Source organism: Salvelinus fontinalis, chromosome 15 (assembly GCF_029448725.1).
Source record: "Salvelinus fontinalis isolate EN_2023a chromosome 15, ASM2944872v1, whole genome shotgun sequence".
Classification (NCBI taxonomy): domain Eukaryota; kingdom Metazoa; phylum Chordata; class Actinopteri; order Salmoniformes; family Salmonidae; genus Salvelinus; species Salvelinus fontinalis.
Window position 1 is genome coordinate 6,128,440 of NC_074679.1, and position 24,898 is coordinate 6,153,337.

Sequence of the window (24,898 nt, forward strand, 5' to 3'; positions counted from 1 at the left end):
CATATCAGGACACAGAGGTGACATAGCTGTGGGAAGTTGGGGTACTGCAGCACCCCCTGAAAAAAATCTGAATAATATATATATATTTTTAAAGAACCACAAAAGTAGTGCACTGGTCCTTTGCTAGTCCTGTACTAGCAGACCGATATAGCAGGCTGTAGCAAGGGCAAAAATGTCCCGTCCCCCCCCAACCAAAAAATTATCAGCACCAAACAAATACCTCTAAAATAGTTTTGCTAACAAGTAAAAAGAAGTCCACATTTATTGGAGTCGTGCAAAGAACTAGAATTAACATTTATTGTAAAAATCCTCTGCATTCAGTGGCACAATATATAAACAAAACATTTTAAACCCATTTTAAAACAGCAGTGGGGATTGAATCACAGAACGTAATTGACAACTATACAGTGTATATGTATAACTTTTGACAATGTTACAGCATTTCATTTCCTGTTTTAAAACGTAATAATCCAAACAGGGTGTATTCATTAGTACATACGATAGCTAAACGTTTTGCAACGAAAACTAGCGTTTCTTATTAGATAAACTCAGGTAGGTCCCTCCCCTTTTCGGCCTGCTTGGAGTCTAGTAAAGAGACCCATGGTGAATCTGCAGCTCAGTCATCATCCATAAAATAATAATCCTCTTCTTCCCCACTTTCCACTGAATGGTCCTCCTTGTCAGGGAACATTTCCCAGACCACAAAAGAATCATTCTCCGCTGAAACACAAGTAAAACATATTGAGTGAATAAAGTTGCCAAATTCTCAAGTTATGCAAGTGTAAAATACATCAAGACAAAATCTTAATTCAAAAGAACACTTACCGGTATTGCATCTTTTCAAAACACGTTTGGCTGATGGCGTTGGCGTGTACTAGATGGAAAATGCAGAAAAACATTGAATAAAATTCTGTATGTATATATATATATATATATTATATAAGTGGAGGCTGCGCAGGGGAGAACGGCTCATAATAATGGCTCTAACGGAACGAATTAAATGGAAACCATGTGTTTGATATTCAAATCATTCCGCTCTAGCCATTACCACGAGCCCGTCCTTCCCAATTAAGGTGCCACCAACCCCCTGTGGTATAAACATCCTGTTTAACAATAAGAAATCTATTGGCATATTCATATGACGGAATGACTTTAAAAAAGGTCTCCTCTCCTGACTCACATTTTCCCCAGAGCACTACACTAGACAGCTGTTCCTGGCATCCTTGAGACGAGTTCATTTTCACAATGGCCCCACAATTGCCCCAGAAATACAGTATATATATATATATATATATATATATATATATATATATATATATATATATATATATATATATATCCTTCTTTGGTCGATAAGCTCCTCAGAAATATTCCTTTCAAAACAGCCTACCTTTGAAGCGGCCCCCAATTTACACAGCTTCGCTTGGCCTTTTTTCATTCTTTTTTGAAGTTGGTAGATATACTTGTCATCGTTGTCTCTGGAAAAAAAATTATGAAAAGTTTCTGATTTTACAAATGGTCAGAAAACCAACAATCATTAATTTATTTACCCATAGTATCACCTCGCTTGTAATAACAGGCTACTATGAGTGACTGATTTAAAAACAAAAACATGTCAATGAGTACGTTTACATGCACACTAATAATTCAACATTAAACTGATTATGGCAGAAGGCCTTGTATGGGAAAAGTAATGTAAACACCTTATTCTACTTATCTTAAAATTGGCGAAAAGTACAAATCAAAGTGAGCATACGCAGATTGAAACATCTGGTTTTCTGAGCAATCTATCAAACTATTAGTACATGTAAACAGCTTAAATCGGCGATCCAGCAGTGTATTTGATCAGCACATGTCCCAGCGCCAGTAGCAGAAGCCTGTCTCTACACCGAGTGTACAAAACATTAATAACACCTTCCTAATATTGAGTTGCGCACCCCCCCGCCCCAATTCATCAGGGCATGGTCTCCACAAGGTGTCCAAAGCGTTCCACAGGGATCCTGGCCCATATTGACCCCAATGCTTCCCACAGTCAAAGTTGGCTGGATGTCCTTGGGGTGGTGGACCATTCTTGATACACAAGGGAAACTGTTGAGCGTGAAAAACCCAGCAGCGTTGCCGTTCTTGACACAAACCGGTGCACCTGGCACCTACTACGATACATCGTTCAAAAGCACTTATATATTTTTCTTTCCCATTCACTCTGAATGGCACATATACACAATCCATGTCTCAGTTGTCTCAAGGCTTAAACCTTCTTTAACCTGTCTCCTCCCCTTCATCTACACTGATTGAAGTGGATTTAACAAGTGACATCAATAAGGGATCATTGTTTTCAGCGGGTCAGTCTCATGGAAAGAGCAGGCGTTTCTAATGTTTTGTCCACGCCGTGTTTATGCGCAAGTGAAGTGAGTTCGGAAAAACAAAGTACGCATCTTAGAACTAGTTTTCACATAAACGTAAAGAATCAAATAGACTTCGCAAAAATAACATGGTCACTGTGGTAGAACGTTTATTTTGATTGGCGATTTTCTACATTTATCAAAAAGTCCCATCAGGTAGCCTGATTTCCGATGTGTCGAACCCACTACCCTGACATTGCAAGGGCCATGCTCTACCAGATGAGCACCACCGTGTCACCACTGTGTTCACCGAGCCCATCAGGCCAAGGTCACCATGCTATACCAACTGAGCATTTACCTGTTCACAGAGCCCATCATGCCGGGGGTGATGTGGAGACACTGAGGAGTTTTCATTGATGGGAATCTTGATGAGCTGGGGGTTTGTGGGTCGTGCTCAGAGTCCATGAACACATCTTCTTTCCCATTGGGAGACACTGTGGGCAACTAATTCACAAGAGGGCACATTCAGTTCTGGCACTCTATTTCTGACTGCTACAAGATTTCTGTTAAGCTGTCGGTTGTCTTGAAATATCAATTTGGTACACAAGCAATCTATCAGCTGCTGTTAAATATACATTTTGCACATGAAAGCAACATGACAATCTTTCTCTACACTACCGGTAAAAGGTTTTATAACACCTACTTGTTCAAAGGTTTTTCTTTATTTTTTTTTTTAATTTTCTAATAGTGAAGACATCAAAACTATGAAATAACACATATGGAATCATGTAGTAACCCAAAGCGTTAAACAAATCAAAATATATTTGAGATTCTTCAAAGTAGCCACCCTTGCCATGATGACAGCTTTGCAGACTCTTGGCATTCTCTCAACCAGCTTCATCTGGAATGCTTTTCCAACAGTCTTGAAGGAGTTCCCACATATGCTGAGCACTTGTTGGCTGCTTCATGTAGTAACCCCAAAAAAGTGTTAAACAAATCAAAATATATTTTTATATTTGAGAATGAAATAGCCACCCTTTGCATTGACAGCTTTGCACACTTGACCTTCTCTCAACCAGCTTCATGAGGTAGTCACCTGGAATGCATTTAAATTAACAGGTGTGCCTTGTTAAAATTCAATTTGTGGAATTTCATTCCTTCTTAATGCGTTTGAGCCAATCAGTTTTGTTGTGACACGGTAGGGGTGGTATACAAAATATATCCCTATTTGGTAAAAGACCAAGTCCATATTAAATCGCAAGAACAGCTCAAATAAGCTAAGAGAAACAACAGTTGATCATTACTTTAGTAAAAGACATGAAGGTCAGTCAACACGGAAAATTTAAAGAACTTTGAACATTTCTTCAAATGTAGTCTCAAAAATCATCAAGCGCAATGATGAAACTGGCTCTCATGAGGACCGCCACAGGAATGGAAGACCCAGAGTTACCTCTGCTGCAGAGGATAAGTTCATTAGAGTTACCAGCATCAGAAATTGCAGGCCAAATAAATGCTTCACAGAGTTCAAGTAACGGACACATCTCATGTTCAGAGGAGACTGCGGGAATCAGGCCTTCATGGTTGAATTGCCACCAAGAAACCACTACAAAAGGACACCAATAAGAAGAGACTTGCTTGTGCCAAGAAACATGAGCAATGGACATTAGGCCGGTGGAAATTTGTCCTTTGGTCTGATGAGTCCAAATTTGAGTTTTTGGTTCCAACCATCATGTCTTTGTTACACGCGGTACGGATGATCTCCGCATGTGTATTTCCCACCGTAAAGCATGGAGGAGGTGGTTTTAAGGTATGTGGGTGCTTTGCGGGTGACACTGATTTATTTAGAATGAAACGCAGACTGAACCAGCATGGCTACCACAGCATTCTGCAGCGATACGCCATCCCATCTGGTTTGGGCTTAGTGGGACTGTCATTTGTTTATCAACAGGACAATGACCCAACACACCTCCAGGCTGTGCAAGGGCTATTTTACCAAAAATTAGAGTGATGGAGTGCTGCATCAGATGACCGGGCCTCCACAATCCCCCGACTTTGAGATGGTTTGGGATGAGTCGGACTGCAGAGGGAAGGAAAAGCAGCCAACAAGTGCTCAGCATATGTGGGAACTCCTTCAAGACTGTTGGAAAAGCATTCCAGGTGAAGCTGGTTGAGAGAATGTCAAGAGTGTGCAAAGCTGTCATCAAGGCAAAGGCTATTTGAATCTCAAATATATTTTTATTTGTATAACACTTTTTTTTGGTTACTACATGATTCCATGTGTTATTTCATAGTTTTGATGTCTTCACTATTTTTCTACAATGTGTGCAGAGACTTCTTTGAAATTTTGTTGAATGTATTCTTTGACCTCCAGCACCACATAATGTGCATATAAGCAATATTTTCCAAAAGAACTTCAAAAAAACGACCACATTGCTGAGTGGTTGAAATGGTTCACCCCAGGGGAAACACACCTTCACCCGCTTGTTCTGCATGGGCGAGCTGTTGAAGATGTCATCGTGGTCGTCTTTGGGCATGTGGTCCAGGAGGTTTCGCACCTGCTGCTTCCGCTTCAGTGTGCCCTTCCTTGCGGTTATCCGGGGTGGTTCCACCACTACAGTTCAAATATAATATAATATAAATGACATTGTCACAGCGGGGACTGTGAAGCAACAAACATAGGCACATGCATACAAACACAAAATAACATACACACGGATTTTGTGTTGTAGATATGTGGTAGTAGAATAGGGGCTTGAAAACACACACACACTTAATGTGTTTGTAAAATCTGTTGTGAATGTATTGTAATGTTTTAAAATTGTATAACTGCCTTAATTATGCTGGACCCCAGGAAGAGTGGGGATCCGTAATAAATACAAATACATACATTCTCTGTAATTCTTATTGAATGGACAGATTGTATAGATTGTGATTTAACATTTAAAAATAAATGTGTAAATCACAGAAGCTAAGCAGGGGTTGTTATGGTTATAGCTGGGATGGGAAACCTACACTAATACACATCAAGATGCCTTGATGGATTTATTAAGGATAAAAATGGTAGACAAGGTAACTTACATGGCTCCCTCTTCTGCAGAACTTCTCTGTTCTTGGTGGCCTTGGAAGGTGCCAAGAAAGTGGGGGCCTGGACATTGTACTGCTTCTGGCAGTCCTCAGCTGAACGGCTGCCCACCTCCATGGCAACGTTCACCCAGAAGTCAGAACTGTGTTTAGGAAGTGACGTCACAGCCCTGAAAGCCAAACGTACACACAGGAAGTTGACATACACGTTTCTGTATAAACAAGGCACGTTGCACACATTTTAAACATGCTAGCTAATTTGAAACTTTTCTTCAACATTGTACATTATAAAAGGAGACTATTGTTTAACCAGAGTACATACTTTCTCGTCTACTATATTATAGTCATTTGGCTGCTCACTGCCATATGTTTGTACATAATACCACTATGTAGATAACTGTAGCAAACTTACTCATGTAGTCTCAACAGTTCTGCCTCTGTCCACTGATCTCCATTTTCTTCCTTTTCTCTCTGCTGAACCATGAGGAACTTGCTTCCCTTTCCTCTCAGTGTCCGTGGGCCGTCCCTTTTACTCAATTTCCTCTCACAGTCGTCCTGGGAAGTCGACGAACCACCCGATGCTGTCTGAGAATCTTCCGGAACCCTTCCACGTGTCATCGTACGCTGTGGCTTTATGGGTCCCGTTTTGACTGCCTTGGGCTTAATCTTCTGTGTGAAGTCGTCATCAGACTGGGACTCTCCGGCAGTACTCTGACCATTGTACTGAGCGTTCCTATTCCGCGTCAGCCTCTGTGGGTTGGTCTTGGTGGGTGCAGGTTTTCCCGTATCTTTCCTCGCCATCACAATGTCATCCTGGATTTTCGCTGGGAGCATCTGACGATGGACCCTCGTCTTTGGCAAATCAAGCACTCTCGGAGGGTCTACTTTTTCTGAACGCTTGACTTGTTTCCCTGGTAACAGCTCTGAGGATGTATTGGCGTTGTCCGAGTCGTCATTGCGCTGTTTGTTAGCGCCCCGGAGATAGCGATGTGGAGGGGTCGGGGATTGTGGGGCATGGTCTGAGTACGTGGCCGGCGCTGTGGCACTCCAAGATCTTTGGCCGGTCTTCCTGGACCATCCCTGGAGCTTGGGAGAGAGGATCACTTCAGACTTGGACCTCTGAGATGCTGGGCTGACCCTCTTGGGCCTGCCTGGACCCTTGGTGGAAGGGTTCTCAGGCTTAGACCACTGAGAGTTTGGACTGGCTTTATTGGGTCTTCCTCGGTTCCTGTGAGAGGGTTTTTCCAAAGACATGGACTTGTGAGGCTCTGGGCTGGCTTTCTTGGGCCTTTTGGAGACCCTGGAAAGGGCGTTGTCTTCAGCCTTACACCACCGAGACTCGAGGGCCCTGTGAGGGGAGTTCTCCTCTGGCTTCGACCTCGAAGGCCTGTGATAAGCCTTCACCTTTCTCAGAGGCATGGTCTCCTCTTCACTAGTGTCACCTCGCAGCCGCTCTGTAGAACACAACATAACACTGTCAAATACAATGTAGTCCCCATCTTTGTTGCAGCTGGAATATGAGGATAAATGCATTCCTAAGGCTTATGTATAAATATATATATTTTTAAACATACCTTTCGTTGGAGGTAAGAAAACCTTGGCCGGTTTTGGTGATCCGTCTAACAGTACTCTGGCTACAGGTGTGCTGACTTGCTGAGAAAGTAGGGAAATAGCATATCAATGAATTATTTTACAAGGTAAGTTGACTGAGAACACATTCTCATGTACAGCAACGACATGGAGAATAGTTACAGGGGAGAGGAGGGGAGGTGAATTAACCAATTGGAAGCTGGGGATGATTAGGTGACCGTGATGGTATGAGGGCCAGATTGGGAATTTAACCAGAACACCGGGGTTAACACCCCTGCTTTTACACTAAGTTCCAGGACACCTGTTTAATGTCCCATCCGAAAGACGGCACCCTACACAGGGCAATGTCCCCAATCCCTGCCCTGGGGCATTGGGATTTTTTTTTTTTAGACCAGAGGAAAGAGTGCCTCCTACTGGCCCTCATCCAGGAACCGACCAGGACCAACCTGATTACACCCAGCTGTTCCACATGTTGAATGTATTCCACAACTAGAACACCTGATTCAACTAATGAAGGGGCTTGGTGATTAGTGGACTCAGGTGTGTTAGAACAGCAATACATAGAATAGGTGGAATGGCTGGGGATACGGTGCTCTACAACAGAAAACTAATTGAAGCAAAAGGACCATGGAACAGCAGCTTACAGAGTAAAGCATAGACGAATTGTCATAACCCGCATGAATGGTGACGTTCATGTCGCAATCCAAGATGACTCTGGCCCCTTTCCAGTACTCCAGAGGGGTTTTGATAAGGCGGCCACTCCGGGAAACATTAGCACTGCTCACCACACTGGTGGCAGTAGCTGCAGGACAAGGAAGATTAAACATTAACAGGAAGATTAAACAAACAGGAAGAAAGTCTCTACAGAGAAATACCAATGAATCGAATTTTGATGAAAACAACAGACATGTACTACCAGTATAAATACAGTGAGCATTTGTGATGCCAACTTTTGGACTCACGTCTCTTAGTGGCATTTGGCTTTTGGGATGTGTTGTCCTGTGTCTTGGTGGAGAGGTGGTTTTGGTTCCGGGGTGTTATCAGGCCCTTGCTCCCCTTTTTACCTTCTGAACTGCATTTGAAGACCCAACAGAAAGACTGGATGTTAACAGATATGACTACAGTGTTAAACCTGAGTAGCCCGAAGGGAGAAGATTTTCATTTTAAAATAAAATGGAGAACAAGCTATGAAAGAAAAGGAGCTTTCAAATTAAATTAAATGTATTTGTCACATGCGCCGAATACAACAGGTGTAGACCTTCCCGTGAAATGCTTCCTTACAAGCCCTTAAACAATGTAGAGGTTGTTTTTTTTAAGTATGAAAAATGTGCTAAATAAACTAAAAGGAAAAATAGTAACACAATAAAATAACAATAACAAGGCTATACACAAGGGGTACCAGTACCGAGTCAATGTGCGGGGGCACCGGTTAGTCGAGGTAATATGTACATGTAGGTCGAGGTAATATGACTATGCATAGTAGCAGCAGAGTATGAAGAGTGTGAAGGAATGTGTGTGTCCATGTGTGTGTTGAAGTATCAGTGAGTGTGTGTGGTTAGAATCCAGTGAGTGTGTGTGGTTAGAATCCAGTGAGTGTGTGTGGTTAGAATCCAGTGAGTGTGTGTGGTTAGAATCCAGTGAGTGTGTGTGGTTAGAATCCAGTGAGAGTGTGTGGTTAGAATCCCGTGAGTGTGTGTGGTTAGAATCCAGTGAGTATACATTGAGCCTGTGCAAAAAATAATAAAATAAGGGGGTCAATGTAAATAGCCTGGGTGGCCATTTGATGAACTGTTCAGCAGTCTTATGGCTTGGGGGTAGAAGCTGTTCAGGATCCTGTTGGTCCCAGACTTGACGCTCTGGTACCGCTTGCCGTGCGGTAGCAGAGGGAACAGTGTATGACTTGGGTGGCTGGATTTTGACAATTTTGCCGAGCAGTTGCCATCCCAGGCTGTGATGCAACCAGTCAGGATGTTCAATGGTTCAGCTGTAGAACCTTTTGAGAATCTGAGGTCCCATGACAAATCTTTTCAGCCTCCTGAGAGGGAAATAGGCATTGCCATGCCCTCTTCACGACTGTTGGTGTGTTTGGACCATGATAGAACCTTAGTGATGTGGACACCAAGGAACTTGAAGCTCCCGTGGTAAGGGTAGGTAACAACACATCGGTCCTCCGTTTCCTGTAGTCCACGATCAGCTCCTTTGTCTTGCTAATATCTTTTGGTGCGGTATCTGAATTTGAGTGGGTCCATGGTCTCTGGGATGGTGTTGAGGTAAGCCATGACAAGCATTTCATGGCTACAGATGTGAGTGCTACGGGGCGATAGTCATTTAGACAGGTTTCCTTGGCGTTCCTGGGCACAGGGACTATGGTTGTCTGCTTGAAACATATAGGTTTTAAAGACTGGCTCAGGGAGAGCTTGAAAATGGTCAGCGCATGCTCGGAGTACACATCCTGGTAATCCGTCTGGTCCTGGGGCTTTGTGAATGTTGACATGTTTAAAGGTCTTACTACATGCTCTGAGTACACATCCTGGTAATCTGTCTGGTCCTGGGATTTGTGAATGTTGACCTATTTAATGGTCTTACTCACAGTTTTGGTGCAGGTACAGCTGACTAGCGCAAAAATAATAGTCGATACAGTTGAAAACAATATCATAAGTAACTTACCTATCCCCCTCCCTCATCATTAGCCATTTGTATAAAGCGTCTCAGAGGAGGAGTGTTGATCTAGGATCAGTTTTACCTTTTCGGTCACAGGGGGACCAGATCCTAGATCGACACTTGTCCTCTGAGACGCTTGATACAAACGGCCCGGAACACAGTGACACAACTTACCCTTTCGGCTCTGACAAAAAGCGCTCAAGGTATTTCTTCCAATCCTTTGGAAAGCCAAAGAGAAACTTATTCAACAGCCATTTTGGAAGTTCTGGTCAAGGAGAAAGGCACAAAAAACAAGAAAGCATTTATGCAGATTGACAGTTCTCATTTTCGGGTTCATTGAAAATGAAACCTTGTTTAAAGTATCTCTTTCTGAAACAGGCAATACAGAGTTGGTTACAATTAAAATGTTATCACCCAGAAAATACTAGTATTATGGTTGAACTCAAATGTAGTGTTTGGTGAAAGACCTGTATTTATGGAAAATATGCTTGAGAAGGATACTTAGTTTTTAAATTAAAATTGTAAATTGGAATGGTAGAGTTATGTCTTACATGGAGTAATCGGAAATGTTTGGGAGGGTCTGCTCAATCCAAGATTACAACCATTTGGTTACAGCACTACCCCAAAAATGGAGGAGGCAAGTGGCAGGGGGAGGAAGCAGGGAACAGGTCTGTCTAATTTTTTTCCAATAAAGGATCAAAACTGGCTGAGGAATAAAAATACCATAAATAGAAAGTATACCAGTTTTCTTTGAGGATCAGGATGTTTACAGCTGCGCCACACTGATTGAAAAAAAATTGATTTTTGATATACCGATTCCATGGCACAGTGTGTACAGTGCCTAAAGAAAGTATTCATACCCCTCAACTTTTTCTAAAGGGGTAAAAAGTAGGAGCAAAACAAACATGGCCAAAAATGTAATGATCTAATAAACTGGTTCAAACAGGAGTCACTGTCAGTCTGTCCTCAGAATTCACTACAACGCTCTGCTGTGTAGCCTAGACGATCACCTTGCAAAAAATCTGTGCATAATGGAAATTCTCTTGGGATCCTGGAGACCATGTGTACAGTTGAAGTCAGAAGTTTACATACACTTAGGATGGAGTCATTAAAACTCATATAGTTTTGGCAAGTCGGTTAGGACATCTACTTTGTGCATGACAACTAATTCTTCCAACAATTGTTTACAGACAGATTATTTCACTGTATCACAATTCCAGTGGGTGTGAAGTTTACATACACTAAGTTGACTGTGCCTTTAAACAGCTTGTAAAATTCCAGAAAATTATGACATGGCATTAGAAGCTTCTGATAGGCTAATTGACATCATTTGAGTCAATTGGAGGTGTACCTGTGGATGTATTTCAAGGCCTACCTTCAAACTCAGTGCCTCTTTGCTTGACATCATGGGAAAATCAAAAGAAATCAGCCAAGACTGCAGAAAAAAAAATGTAGACCTCCACAAGTCTGGTTCATCCTTGGGATCAATTTCCAAACGCCTGAAGGTACCACTGTACATATGTACAAACAATAGTACACAAGTATAAACACCATGCAGCCATCATACCGCTCAGGAAGGAGACGCGTTCGTCTCCTAGAGATGAACGTACTATGGTGCAAAAAGTGCAAATCAATCAAAGAACAACAGCAAAGGACCTTGTGAAGATACTGAAGGAAACAGGTACAAAAGTATCTTTATCCACAGTAAAACTAGTCCTATATCGACGTAACCTGTAAGGCCGCTCAGCAAGGAAGAAGCCACTGCTCCAAAACCGCCATAGTACGGTTTGCAACTGCACATGGGGACAAAGATCGTACTTTTTGGAGAAATGTCCTCTTGTCTGATGAAACAAAAATAGAACAGTTTGGCCATAATGACCATCAATATGTTTGGAGGAAAAACCGGGATGCTTGCAAGCTGAAGAACACCATCCCAACCGTGAAGCATGGGGGTGGCAGCATCATGTTGTGGGGGTGCTTTGCTGCAGGAGAGACTGGTGCACTTCACAAAATAGATGGCATCATGGAGGAAAATTATGTGGATATATTGAAGCAACATCAGTCAGGAAGTTAAAGCTTGGTCGCAAATGGGTCTTCCAAATGGACAATGACCCCAAGCATACTTCCAAAGTTGTGGCAAAACGGCTTAAGGACAACAAAGTCAAGGTATTGGAGTGGCCATCACAAAGCCCTGACCTCAATCCTACAGAAAATTTGTGAGAAGAACTTAAAAAGCGTGTGTGACCAAGGAGGCCTACAAACCTGACTCAGTTACACCAGCTCTGTCAGGAGGAATGGGACAGAATTCACCCAACTTATTGTGGAAGGCTACCCGAAACATTTGACCCAAGTTTAAATTGTTTAAGGCAATGCTACCAAATACTAATTGAGTGTAACTTCTGACCCACTGGGAATGTGAATATATAAATAAAAGCTGAAATATATCATTCTCTCTACTATTATTCTGACATTTCACATTCTTTAAATAAAGTGGTGTTCCTAACTGACCTAAGACAGGACATTTTTACTCTGAATAAATGTCAGGAATTGTGAAAAACGGAGATTAAATGTATTTGGCTAAGGTGTATGTAAACTTCTGACTTTAACTGTATGTGTCCCATGTCAAACTGCTCTCCAGATTCACTTAAACACCACTATAAACCTATAGCGGACCACTCGATTGAGTACCTTAACCTGTAGGCTAATGTTACGTTACAGCGGTCAAGTGAAAGTACCTATCCAACCGCTGCAGGAGGAACGAACAAGGGTTTTACACAAGTGACTGTGGGAGAAGGCAACTCAAGGACCACTCCTGCATGTGTAAACCAGCTAATCTGAGACGCTGTTTGAATATATTCATGGATGGATTCTCCCTTTCCTGAAATAGTCATTGGTCTAAATATAAGCCTATTAGATAAATGATGATAGGCTATAAAGAAATAAATCACTGATCTGACTTAACTTGGTTGGTAGCCAAGCCTAATATCTCCTTTCACTATCCATCTATCAGTGATGTCTTCAAGGATGCATATCCCAAAACAGGGGCATCGTCTCCGTTCTAGGCTATTTGTCTCTGCTATACCACTAATTTAGGCTACCACTGGTTCACCTTATAGGAGGCTAGCTATCCGCTATTTTTATATATATTTTGTTTGCCTTCACCTCCCTTATCGCACCTCACTTGCTCACATTGTATATAGACTTATTTTTCACTGTATTATTGACTGTATGTTTGTTCTACTCCATGTGTAACTCTGTGTTGTTGTATGTATCGAACTGCTTTGCTTTATCTTGGCCAGGTCGCAATTGTAAATGAGAACGTGTTCTCAATTTGCCTACCTGGTTAAATAAAGGTTAAATAAATAAATAAAATAAATAGTGGCTAGACCAGTTGCCTGTTAGTCATTTTATTAGTCCTAATCATGTCATGATTATAACCCGACTCGGGCGGGGCTTTACCCAAACCCCTGCCCCGTGTGTATGGAAAGTGCATGACTGGGGTTTGGGTGCAGCCCTTGAGTCCGACGCACCAATCCTTCTCTACACAATCCGTGACCTACATTAATAAGATAATAAATCACAGGCCTCTAACACTGCTTCATTGGAGGTGGAGCCTATATAAAAACACCATGCCATTACGCACACATTTATAAGTTAACCTTTCGTTGTCCTAGCAGTTACTCTCTCAAATACACTATGCACAGTGTTGGCATATGCAGGGGATTGAGGATAACATGTGGCGAATTCGAAGGGCACATAACACTGATACACTTAACTCCGTGTCTCTTTTCAGTCTGACGCAAACGCACCATGGCTGTTAGAACGGTATTGCTTTGGGGATACAGTGTTTGTGTGACACCTGTTTGAACAACTGTATTAGACCCCACCAACCACATACATACAAAAGCAACCTGTCTCTACCTCATCCGCGTGGTTCCTCCTCCTGAAAATAATCAGTGGTACAACCTCTTCCAGGTCCTAATAGTCCTACCTCTATTAATATGGTTATTTTGTGATAGAAGAGAAAGTAAAGCCAATTCTAAAGTATAGTTTCACCAGGTCATCTAACTGCAGGCATTTCAAATGGTGGCACACACAGCAACAGGGAGCCAGGGAGGCATACAGTTAACCAAATCCCTTACTTTAATCTTGAAATATAACTCTGACTTTATTCTTAAAATGTTGATCTATGGCAAGACTTAAAAATGGCTGTCTAGCAATTGTCAACAACCAACTTGCCAGAGCTTGAAGAATTTGGAAAAATAAAATATTGTACAATCCAGATGTGCAAAGCTCTTAGAGACTTACCCAAAAAGCTGTAATCGTTGCCAAAAGTGAAACATGTTTTCACTTTGTCACTATGGGGTATTGTGTGTAGATGAGTGAGAGGAAAAAACTTGATTTAATCAATTTTGAATTGAGACTAATGCTACAACGGGCTCCCAGGTGGCGCAGCGATCTAAGGCACTGCATCTCAGTGCTAGAGGCATCACTACAGTCCCTGGTTCGATTCCAGGCTGAGTCACATCTGGACGTGATTGGGAGTCCCATAGGGCGGCGCACAATTGGCCCAGCGTCGTCCATCATTGTGAATAAGAATTTGTTCTTAACTGACTTGCCTTGTTAAATAAATAAAATAAACATTTATTTTTACATTTGGTAAAAGTCAATGGGGTATGAATACTGTATCTGCTGATATATAAAACGACGCAAGATTTCACACTATGCTTTTCAACTCAAATACAAACATTGCAGCTCTGCAGATTTTGTTGTGAGGATACAGAATCAATAGACCATTTGTTCTGGTATTGCCCTCAGGTAGCCTGCTTCTGGTCTCAGGTTCAGGAATGGCTGAAAAAGCATTACATTAATATAAAAATTAACCCTCGAAATAGCTTTGTTAGGAGATTTGGAGAGACTGGTCAGTAAATCGATAATATATTAATACTCTAAGCAAAAGTATTTATCTTCAATTTAGAATCAGCGGATTATATTCGATTAGATAGATTCGAATTAGGGACTATGTATATAAAGTGGTGTCATTTCTAAACGGTTCACCCGAGACGGACAAAAATGTACCTCAACTGAAAGCTGACAGTCTGCACTTTAACTTCTTAGTCGTTGTGTCATTTCAAATCCAAAGAGCTGGAGTACAGAGCCAAAACAACAACACGTGTCACTGTCCCAATACTTTTGGAGTTCACTGTATTGTCCCCCTCCGAACCACCATCACCGCCCAAACAAACTACCCACCTGATGTGCCAACCACCAGTAAAAGAGAGAGAAATAGGCAAGAACAACAAAATAACAATGTAAAACAAAAGCCATCAAAGATCAATCAAATTAAAACAGCAAGGCTAACTGTGTGTGCCACTATTTTTACATGTGTGTGTGTGAGCGCTTCCGTGGCATCAGCATATGGGGCATCGACACAAAATACCCCAAACAGGCATTGGATGTAACACCCTTCCTTTTTAGTGACATCATTTTTTTAATGTTTATTTTTGATTGTAATTTTATCCCTCGGCTCATCCCAACTATTTCTTCTGGACACCATTTTAGGATTTCAACACCTCATCTTTCATCGATGATGGAACATTTCTGGGGATCTTTCACTTCAGCTCATGAAACATGGGAGCAACAATTTACATATTGTTTATATTTTTGTTCAGTTTACAATAAAAGTGACTCCAAAATGACACAATATATTATTTACCATTAATTTCTATTGGGCACAAAATAATCTGAAACACAACCAAAACAAACAGCAAATGCAGCCAACAAGTTTGTAGAGTCACAAGCTTGATGTAATTGCCTGATAGGAATATGGGACCAAATACTAAACTTTTGACTACTTTAATACACATAAGTGAATTTGTCCCAATACTTTTGGTCTCCTAAAACTAGGAGACTATGTACAAAAATGGCTATAATTTCTAAACGGTTCATCCAATATGGATGAGAATACCCCAAAATGAAAGCTGAGCTTGCACATTAACCTCATAGTCATGATCTCATTTCAAATCCAAAGTGCCGGAGTACAGAACCCCCCCCCCCCCCAAAAAAGTGTCACTTTCCCGATATTTCTGGAGTCTCACTTTCCCAATATTTCTGGAGTCTCACTTTCCCAATATTTCTGGAGTCTCACTTTCCCAATATTTCTGGAGTCTCACTGTCCCAATATTTCTGGAGTCTCACTGTCCCAATATTTCTGGAGTCTCACTTTCCCAATATTTCTGGAGTCTCACTTTCCCAATATTTCTGGAGTCTCACTTTCCCAATATTTCTGGAGTCTCACTGTCCAAATATTTCTGGAGTCTCACTTTCCCAATATTTCTGGAGTCTCACTTTCCCAATATTTCTGGAGTCTCCTTATCCCAATATTTCTGAAGTCTCACTTTCCCAATATTTCTGGAGTCTCACTGTCCCAATATTTCTGGAGTCTCACTTTCCCAATATTTCTGGAGTCTCACTTTCCCAATATTTCTGGAGTCTCACTTTCCCAATATTTCTGGAGTCTCCTTATCCCAATATTTCTGAAGTCTCACTTTCCCAATATTTCTGGAGTCTCACTGTCCCAATATTTCTGGAGTCTCACTGTCCCAATATTTCTGGAGTCTCACTTTCCCAATATTTCTGGAGTCTCACTTTCCCAATATTTCTGGAGTCTCACTTTCCCAATATTTCTGGAGTCTCACTTTCCCAATATTTCTGGAGTCTCACTTTCCCAATATTTCTGGAGTCTCACTGTCCCAATATTTCTGGAGTCTCACTGTCCCAATATTTCTGGAGTCTCATTTTCCCAATATTTCTGGAGTCTCACTTTCCCAATATTTCTGGAGTCTCACTTTCCCAATATTTCTGGAGTCTCACTTTCCCAATATTTCTGGAGTCTCACTTTCCCAATATTTCTGGAGTCTCACTTTCCCAATATTTCTGGAGTCTCTTTTCCCCAATATTTCTGGAGTCTCATTTTCCCAATATTTCTGGAGTCTCATTTTCCCAATATTTCTGGAGTCTCATTTTCCCAATATTTCTGGAGTCTCATTTTCCCAATATTTCTGGAGTCTCACTTTCCCAATATTTCTGGAGTCTCACTTTCCCAATATTTCTGGAGTCTCCTTATCCCAATATTTCTGAAGTCTCACTTTCCCAATATTTCTGGAGTCTCACTTTCCCAATATTTCTGGAGTCTCAATGTCCCAATATTTCTGGAGTCTCACTTTCCCAATATTTCTGGAGTCTCACTTTCCCAATATTTCTGGAGTCTATTTCCCAATATTTCTGGAGTCTCACTTTCCCAATATTTCTGGAGTCTTCTCATTTCCCCAATATTTCTGGAGTCTCACTTTCCCGATATTTCTGGAGTCTCATTTTCACAATATTTCTGGAGTCTCATTTTCACAATATTTCTGGAGTCTCACTGTCCCGATATTTCTGGAGTCTCATTTTCCCGATATTTCTGGAGTCTCATTTTCACGATATTTCTGGAGTCTCATTTTCCCGATATTTCTGGAGTCTCACTGTCCCGATATTTCTGGAGTCTCACTTTCCCGATATTTCTGGAGTCTCATTTTCCCGATATTTCTGGAGTCTCACTTTCCCAATATTTCTGGAGTCTCACTGTCCCAATATTTCTGGAGTCTCACTGTCCCAATATTTCTGGAGTCTCACTGTCCCAATATTTCTGGAGTCTCACTGTCCCAATATTTCTGGAGTCTCACTTTCCCAATATTTCTGGAGTCTATTTCCCAATATTTCTGGAGTCTATTTCCCAATATTTCTGGAGTCTCACTTTCCCAATATTTCTGGAGTCTTCTCATTTCCCCAATATTTCTGGAGTCTCACTTTCCCGATATTTCTGGAGTCTCATTTTCACAATATTTCTGGAGTCTCACTGTCCCGATATTTCTGGAGTCTCACTTTCCCGATATTTCTGGAGTCTCATTTTCCCGATATTTCTGGAGTCTCACTGTCCCGATATTTCTGGAGTCTCACTTTCCCAATATTTCTGGAGTCTCACTTTCCCAATATTTCTGGAGTCTCACTGTCCCAATATTTCTGGAGTCTCACTGTCCCAATATTTCTGGAGTCTCACTTTCCCAATATTTCGGGAGTCTCACTTTCCCAATATTTCTGGAGTCTCATTTTCCCAATATTTCGGGAGTCTCACTTTCCCAATATTTCGGGAGTCTCACTTTCCCAATATTTCGGGAGTCTCACTTTCCCAATATTTCGGGAGTCTCACTTTCCCAATATTTCGGGAGTCTCACTTTACCAATATTTCGGGAGTCTCACTTTCCCAATATTTCGGGAGTCTCACTTTCCCAATATTTCGGGAGTCTCACTTTCCCAATATTTCGGGAGTCTCACTTTCCCAATATTTCGGGAGTCTCACTTTCCCAATATTTCTGGAGTCTCCTTATCCCAATATTTCTGGAGTCTCCTTATCCCAATATTTCTGGAGTCTCCTTATCCCAATATTTCTGGAGTCTCACTTTCCCAATATTTCTGGAGTCTCACTTTCCCAATATTTCTGGAGTCTCACTTTCCCAATATTTCTGGAGTCTCACTTTCCCAATATTTCTGGAGTCTTCTCATTTCCCCAATATTTCTGGAGTCTCACTTTCCCAATATTTCTGGAGTCTCATTTTCCCAATATTTCTGGAGTCTCATTTTCCCAATATTTCTGGAGTCTCACTTTCCCAATATTTCTGGAGTCTCCTTATCCCAATATTTCTGAAGTCTCATTTTCCCAATATTTCTGGAGTCTCACTTTCCCAATATTTCTGGAGTCTCCTTATCCCAATATTTCTGGAGTCTCCTTATCCCAATATTTCTGGAGTCTCCTTATCCCAATATTTCTGGAGTCTCACTTTCCCAATACTTCTGGAGTCTCACTTTCCCAATATTTCTGGAGTCTCACTGTCACAATATTTCTGGAGTCTCACTTTCCCAATATTTCTGGAGTCTCACTTTCCCAATATTTCTGGAGTCTCACTTTCCCAATATTTCTGGAGTCTCACTTTCCCAATATTTCTGGAGTCTCACTTTCCCAATATTTCTGGAGTCTCACTTTCCCAATATTTCTGGAGTCTCACTTTCCCAATATTTCTGGAGTCTCACTTTCCCAATATTTCTGGAGTCTCACTTTCCCAATATTTCTGGAGTCTCACTTTCCCAATATTTCTGGAGTCTCACTTTCCCAATATTTCTGGAGTCTCACTTTCCCAATATTTCTGGAGTCTCACTTTCCCAATATTTCTGGTGTCTCACTTTCCCAATATTTCTGGAGTCTCACTTTCCCAATATTTCTGGAGTCTCACTGTCCCAATATTTCTGGAGTCTCATTTTCCCAATATTTCTGGAGTCTCACTTTCCCAATATTTCTGGAGTCTCACTTTCCCAATATTCCAAAATGGCGGATTATTTCTGACTTACCAGTTCCGCTGAAATCCGGGATCATCTTTCCCACCAGGACGTAAATGTTGCCAGAAGTAGTCTTCAGGTGTTTTGTTGAGATTCGCTTTGCAATAAGGTTGCTGTGCCAGGGCATCTTGTTGTCCCTTGGTGGAAAGCATAGAGGCATACTAAGTAAGTGAATCAATGTTTGCTTTTACAAAAATAATGTGTTAGTGAACTTCATATGATTCCGAGAAACAAATTCTACTTACTCACGGACACCATCCACATAAAACATGTCGTTCCTACTCTTCAGGAGCCAGTGTCTAAGGTGAATCCCTGTAACCTATCAAGCAATAGACATTAAATAGTTATATAGGTAGATATCTATGGTTATGCAAGTCCTGATAGAAAACTTAAGTGCCATACAAGAAAACATTACCTCCCAGCAAAAATACAAAGCTAAAAGCAATGAACTCAGAGGAAACAGCATCAGTCATCAGCCTACAAATCCAAAGGAAGCAGCATCATCAAAACCATCTACTTACATTGGATCCAGTGGACTCTGCTATGTGCTTGGCTTGGAATACAGCCTCCTGCTTCTTGGGGATGGAGATCTTCGGTGAGACCTGCAGGAGGGGGTCGTGCACCAGGTCTGGGAAGGGCCTGGGGGGAGGCTTGTCACGGTAAACCTCACACTGACTGAGGCCGGCATCTGGCCTCAATGGAATGCTGGTCTCTGATAGACCAGTGGGCACACTACAGGTCACGTTCACACCGGTGTCCTCTCCGGTGCCCCCGGCGGGTTGTGCAGGGGTCGACACGCTGCGCTCACATCCTGTAAAGAGGTTGATATTTTGTTTGTTGAGTCGACATCACAGGTTGATAACAGTTCACTTATGGTGCTTGAGTCATTAGAATCAGAATAACAGTCCCTACTCTACATTTCTAGCTGTCACCTTTCATGGGATCCTGCAGGCTGCTCACTTGATAGCCGTCTTGTTGGTCCCTTTTTAGTCTTCTCTCTTTCAGAAGAGCAAACGTTTTTGCTCTAGAATCCAGGCATGGCAGTCTATCCAAAACAACTTCGGACCCTGGGCAGAAAACAGAAACAAATCATTTTACTTCTCAAAGTCATAAATTAAAGTATTCTGACAACCAAGCAACCTTGATTGACACAATAATTTAGGATAATTGAAACAACTTACTTAAAACTGATTCATCGTGTACAATGTTGTGTGCCCCAATTTCAAATTTTTCCATTGACTTCAACCTTTTCACTGGTGTACTTATGTTGGTTGTCTGGGAGACACGTTTGAAGTCTTTGAGGGGTGCTGGTTGTTGGGTGTCATTTGAGCTGAGCAGAGTGTGCGGGTATGACAAAGCTTTCCTTTGGGACTTTGTTGAGAAAGCATCCAGAGCTGGGCCTTGCTTTTGTGCATTTATGTTGGTTGGCTTGAACGCACTACTACCCATGTCTTTCAACGGTGACTGTCGTTGAAGGTCTTGTGGGTGGACCATAAAGTGTGAATGTGTCAAACCCTTGCTTGGCGATTGAAAAGGTGAAAGGGTCTCTGCCTCATAAGTGAATTCAAGGTCCTCGGTTTCCTTTTGTTCATAGTTCACCCAATGCTGATGTCGTTTTCTAGGCGAGCTCATTACTCCACCATGTTCTTCTTGGATTCGCTTTTCTCTGACATGTTTTTCTCTCACGGGGTTAGGCGTTTTGGTCCTCTCGTTCTCAACCGGTATTATCTCTGCCTGTACTCTAGCTTTCATCCTCGCAAATACCTTGGCTGGGCTTTCAACGGGTTCCCTGGATATCAGCTCGCTTGTCACAAAAGCCTTCAATGCAGGGAAAATAATTCGGTCTCTACCAACTGGATCTTCTTCATGAAAACAAGTTGCTTCTCTGTTGTGTCTTGACGGAGTAAACATGTTTTCACCATCGATTTTTTACGATATGTAGAGGAATGTCAACTGGAGCCACTGAAGTAAACTAGCTAACTATATGCAACCACGATCTGATCATTTCAAAATGGTCCATTGATTGCTGGTTTCTATGGGGGGGAAACAGAAGATAATTATTTATTTGCTGGAATCTGGTTATACTAGGCTAGCTGGCTGCTATAGCTTACAACGTAGTGTCGTTGAATTACGAGGTAGTAACAAAGTGACCAGCAGCTAGTTTACCCAGCAAGCTACTAACTAGCTAGCTAACTTTAGCTAAAAACTGAAAGCCTACGACTAGATAACCAGCTAACAACGTTAGCCAGCTTGCTGCTAAAATGACATATGCCGTTTCAAATGTAAATTGTTTGGTTGGCGCTTACTACGGATTTACTCAATATGTATTCTATATTACATACTATTTGTGAATGTATGCATTGATTATAAACTGTAAAATCGCTAACTAACGTTACTCACCGCAGAGATCCATAATTTGAATTTACCTCGAATGTCCTGTGATTGGTCGGCGATTTCATATGCGTCACTTCCGCAAACAACTTCCGTTCACCGAGATGGCCTTAGAACGTGCTGCCAAAAAGAAAAACAAAATGTGCGCATATAGTCGTATAATGTAGTGGGATGTTTACTGTTAAACGATTTTTCCTGCGGATGCCTGCAGGAAAGAAGAACAACATTGCAGCAATTGCTTAGATATGGCATTTCGTACGGTTGGAGATGCACAGCTACCTTCGGAGATATGGGTCCACGTGTTTGGATATCTGTCAACGACAGACAAACTAAACATTAGATCATGCTGCAAATATTTCAAAAAGATGGTTGACCACTGGTCCCTTTGGAAAGGCAACACAGTGGTTCTTAAAAAGCTGTGTGCCTACACCTCGCAGTTCTGGACAACTCTTCGCCGCAGGAAAATCAGCTCAGTTGTTGTACAGAAGGCAAGTTTGAAAGAATGGAAACAGCTTGCCCTATCACTCCCTTGGCTCACCACAATAGCCGTGGAGCATTGTTTCGACGTGAAAGCCTTTGAAATTCTCAAGCAATTTCATAACTTGAAGAGGCTGGCTATTCGCAGGTGTCGCTATGGCCAGGGACTGTCTGATGCAATTGTGCCTCTGCAGCAAGTGACTCATTTTAGTGTGTGCGAGATGCACTGTGCTCCAAGATCAGATATTATTAGTGCTGTCTCAAAGCTCTCCCATCTGACGTCTCTATTCTATCACGAAGGCAATCATCCTATCCCAAGACAGATATTCCACCTAATGCTTAACCGCTTGCCACATCTGAAGCATCTGTCTTTGAAAATGGGAACACAACATGGCTCTCTCCCAGATGATTATTTTAATATTTCTAAAACAAATGGCTTTCCAGGTGAGGCACTTTGCAAAGTTACAACGCAAGACAACAGCTTTTGATTGTACAGTACCTGAGTTTCTTTTTACTACTCATACAAAACATTGGTGAAACAGTGAATGATTAGCTAAGCATAGCCTACCACATGGTTTTCACAAGCTGACTAGGCTACTCCATAGGCCTATGTTCTAGCTAGTGTGTGAATGTAACGGATGTGAAATGGCTAGCTAGTTAGCGGGTGCGCGCTAGTAGCATTTCAATCAGTTACGTCACTTGCTCTGAGACGTTAAGTAAGGTTGCCCCTTGCTCTGCAAGGGCCGCGGCTTTTGTGGAGCGATGGGTAACGACGCTTCGTGGATGACTGTTGTTGATGTGTGCAGAGGGTCCCTGGTTCGCGCCCGTCTTGGGGCGAGGGGACGGTTTAAAGTTATACTGTTACATGAAGTCCATGTTGATATATGCATATATGTCTGTACTAGCCTATAACATCATACATTTTAAGTTATTAAATTCAGCAATGACAAAATCTGTCTTTAGAAGATCCGCAGGTCGGCCAACCTGGCTTGACCAGTCTGGAGCTTCTTGACTACATGGACCCCACCTTACCTGAAGAGGCGCTGAAGTGCCTCCCCTCCCTGCAGAGTCTAGCTGTGGACTACAGAGACAGGGATGTGGATCCCAGCAGGTGCCACCTGAAAACATGGCTGAGGGAACTCCCTCAACTGGGAGTTCTCAACATTGCAAGTATGTGATTCGCCAGCTGCCAAACTAGCATTTTCCATGTCATGCACTGTTGGTGGGGTTACACAGTTGGTGGGGTTACGAGGCAGCAGTATGGAGTCTGACAGTTGGTGGGGCTACGAGTCGGACAGGTGGTGGGGCTACGAGTCGGACAGTTGGTGGGGTTACGGGGCAGCAGTATGGAGTCTTGACAGTTGGTAGGGCTACGAGTCGGACAGTTGGTGGGGTTACGGGGCAGCAATATGGAGTCTTGACAGTTGGTGGGGCTACGAGTCGGACAGTTGGTGGGGCTACGAGTCGGACAGTTGGTGGGGTTACGAGTCTGACAGTTGGTGGGGTTACGAGTCTGACAGTTGGTGGGGTTACGGGGCAGCAGTATGGAGTCCTGACTGTCCTGTGGCTACATTTGGAGATGTTTGACTGTCCTATGTTTTGTTTTCCAGAAGGCCATCCCGTCAGTGCTTATGCTCACTCCATTCCCAACACAGTGACCAGTTTAACTCTGCAGCAGGTGATGGTGGAGCAGATGGACATGAAGGCTCTAGGGAAACAGGCTTCAGGCCTCTTGTATCTGCACTTTGATCCATGCAGCTATAACAGCAGCAGCAGCATCGGAGAGATCCCCAAACTATTCCCCCAGCTCATGACCCTTAAAATGAGGTGAGATATTAACATCTGACTTCTGTGTGGTGGTATGAACCCAGATGTAGTAATAAGTTACTGGTGAACTCCTAATTAAGTGTCTACATGTTAAGTGACTAATGTGCACATTTTCCAAAGGTTTGACTCATTCATCTAAGCCAAGCGGATATACTGACATACTTTTCTATTCCACTCTTTCAGACACTATAATGTACCAGAGCGGGAGTTCTTGAGCCTCCAACAGTTGAAGCATTTGGAGCAGTTGGAGATCCTTGATGGACACAGTCTTAGTCCGCACCTTCTGCAGCTGATCCGCAAGCTGCAGGTCCTGACCAACCACAGAACCCAAATCATCCATTCTCTGGGCCCGAGAGATCCCACAACCTGCTACTGTACTCACTACTAACATTACGACTAAGAGGAAGTGAACACTGGTAGACTGTAGCCCATGTTTTCAACAGCACATGTTTAACATTTGAAATTATACAAAACTGCTTGCTCATCATTTGAGGTACGTTTGCGATGCCAACTTGGCTGATGCAAAATAAGGAAACAGCTGAAATGTTGGTAAGTTTGGTAAGTCAATACCTCTGAAGTCAGTAGTCAGACTCTTTGTATAGAGCAAAACAACAAACAGTTCATAACACAGGAATAGCCATTTTATGCCATACTTTTTGTTTGAATCTGTTGTGTACCCTTGATTGGGTTAAACAGAATAAATGATTGTGCACAAAAAAACAACTTTTTTGAAAGAAAATACAATTGACAATACAATTAGCTTATCAGTTTTAAGATTGATTAAAGAAACATGTTACAGTTGAAATACTGAAAGCTCTCTCTTGTTGAACACAACTACTATTGAATTGATGTGTTGAGTCTCCAGTGATTGTGTACCTCATGCCGTCTTCTACTGTGTTGCCTCAAGAGGGCAGTAAACACACATGGCAAAGAGTCGGTCTGTCAATAACTTCCTGTCGCCTGTTGGAGCGCATTGCATTGCTAACTTTGTGATGGTCCAGAGAGTTGCATTTCAAAAGCTGCATACCCCTCCACATATCCTACCTGTGTTGAATTGAATTAGGAAGTGCCTTGACAAGTGAAATGAAGAATAAATGTAT

The 24,898-nt window shown here is 42.1% G+C and overlaps 2 protein-coding genes across 3 annotated transcripts; one reads left to right on the top strand and one right to left on the bottom strand.

The window, feature by feature from the left end:
- Nucleotides 1–252: 252 nt before the first annotated feature.
- On the bottom strand, nt 253–21,014 carry LOC129811327 (uncharacterized). Its single transcript, XM_055862544.1, has 16 exons — nt 20,285–21,014; nt 20,036–20,170; nt 19,625–19,914; nt 19,349–19,422; nt 19,116–19,240; nt 9,849–9,939; nt 7,976–8,085; nt 7,658–7,815; nt 6,998–7,076; nt 5,836–6,877; nt 5,421–5,593; nt 4,814–4,953; nt 2,701–2,846; nt 1,391–1,478; nt 826–874; nt 253–720 (listed from the first exon to the last, which is right to left on the bottom strand). The coding sequence occupies exons 1-16, from the start codon at nt 21,012–21,014 to the stop codon at nt 617–619; spliced, it is 3,534 nt and encodes a 1,177-aa protein (XP_055718519.1). The 3' UTR covers nt 253–616.
- im:7136021 (uncharacterized) lies at nt 16,803–24,603 on the top strand. 2 transcript variants are annotated; one of them, XR_008752865.1, is made up of 4 exons: nt 16,803–22,415; nt 22,935–23,141; nt 23,582–23,798; nt 23,982–24,603. XR_008752865.1 is itself a non-coding variant. In XM_055862545.1 (4 exons), exons 1-4 carry the CDS (start codon nt 21,740–21,742, stop codon nt 24,184–24,186), a joined length of 1,305 nt encoding a protein of 434 aa, XP_055718520.1. In that variant the 3' UTR covers nt 24,187–24,603. The 2 variants fall into 2 exon arrangements, 1 of the variants encoding a protein (XP_055718520.1); XM_055862545.1 differs by having other exon boundaries at nt 21,740–22,415.
- The last annotated feature ends 295 nt before the right edge of the window (nt 24,604–24,898 follow it).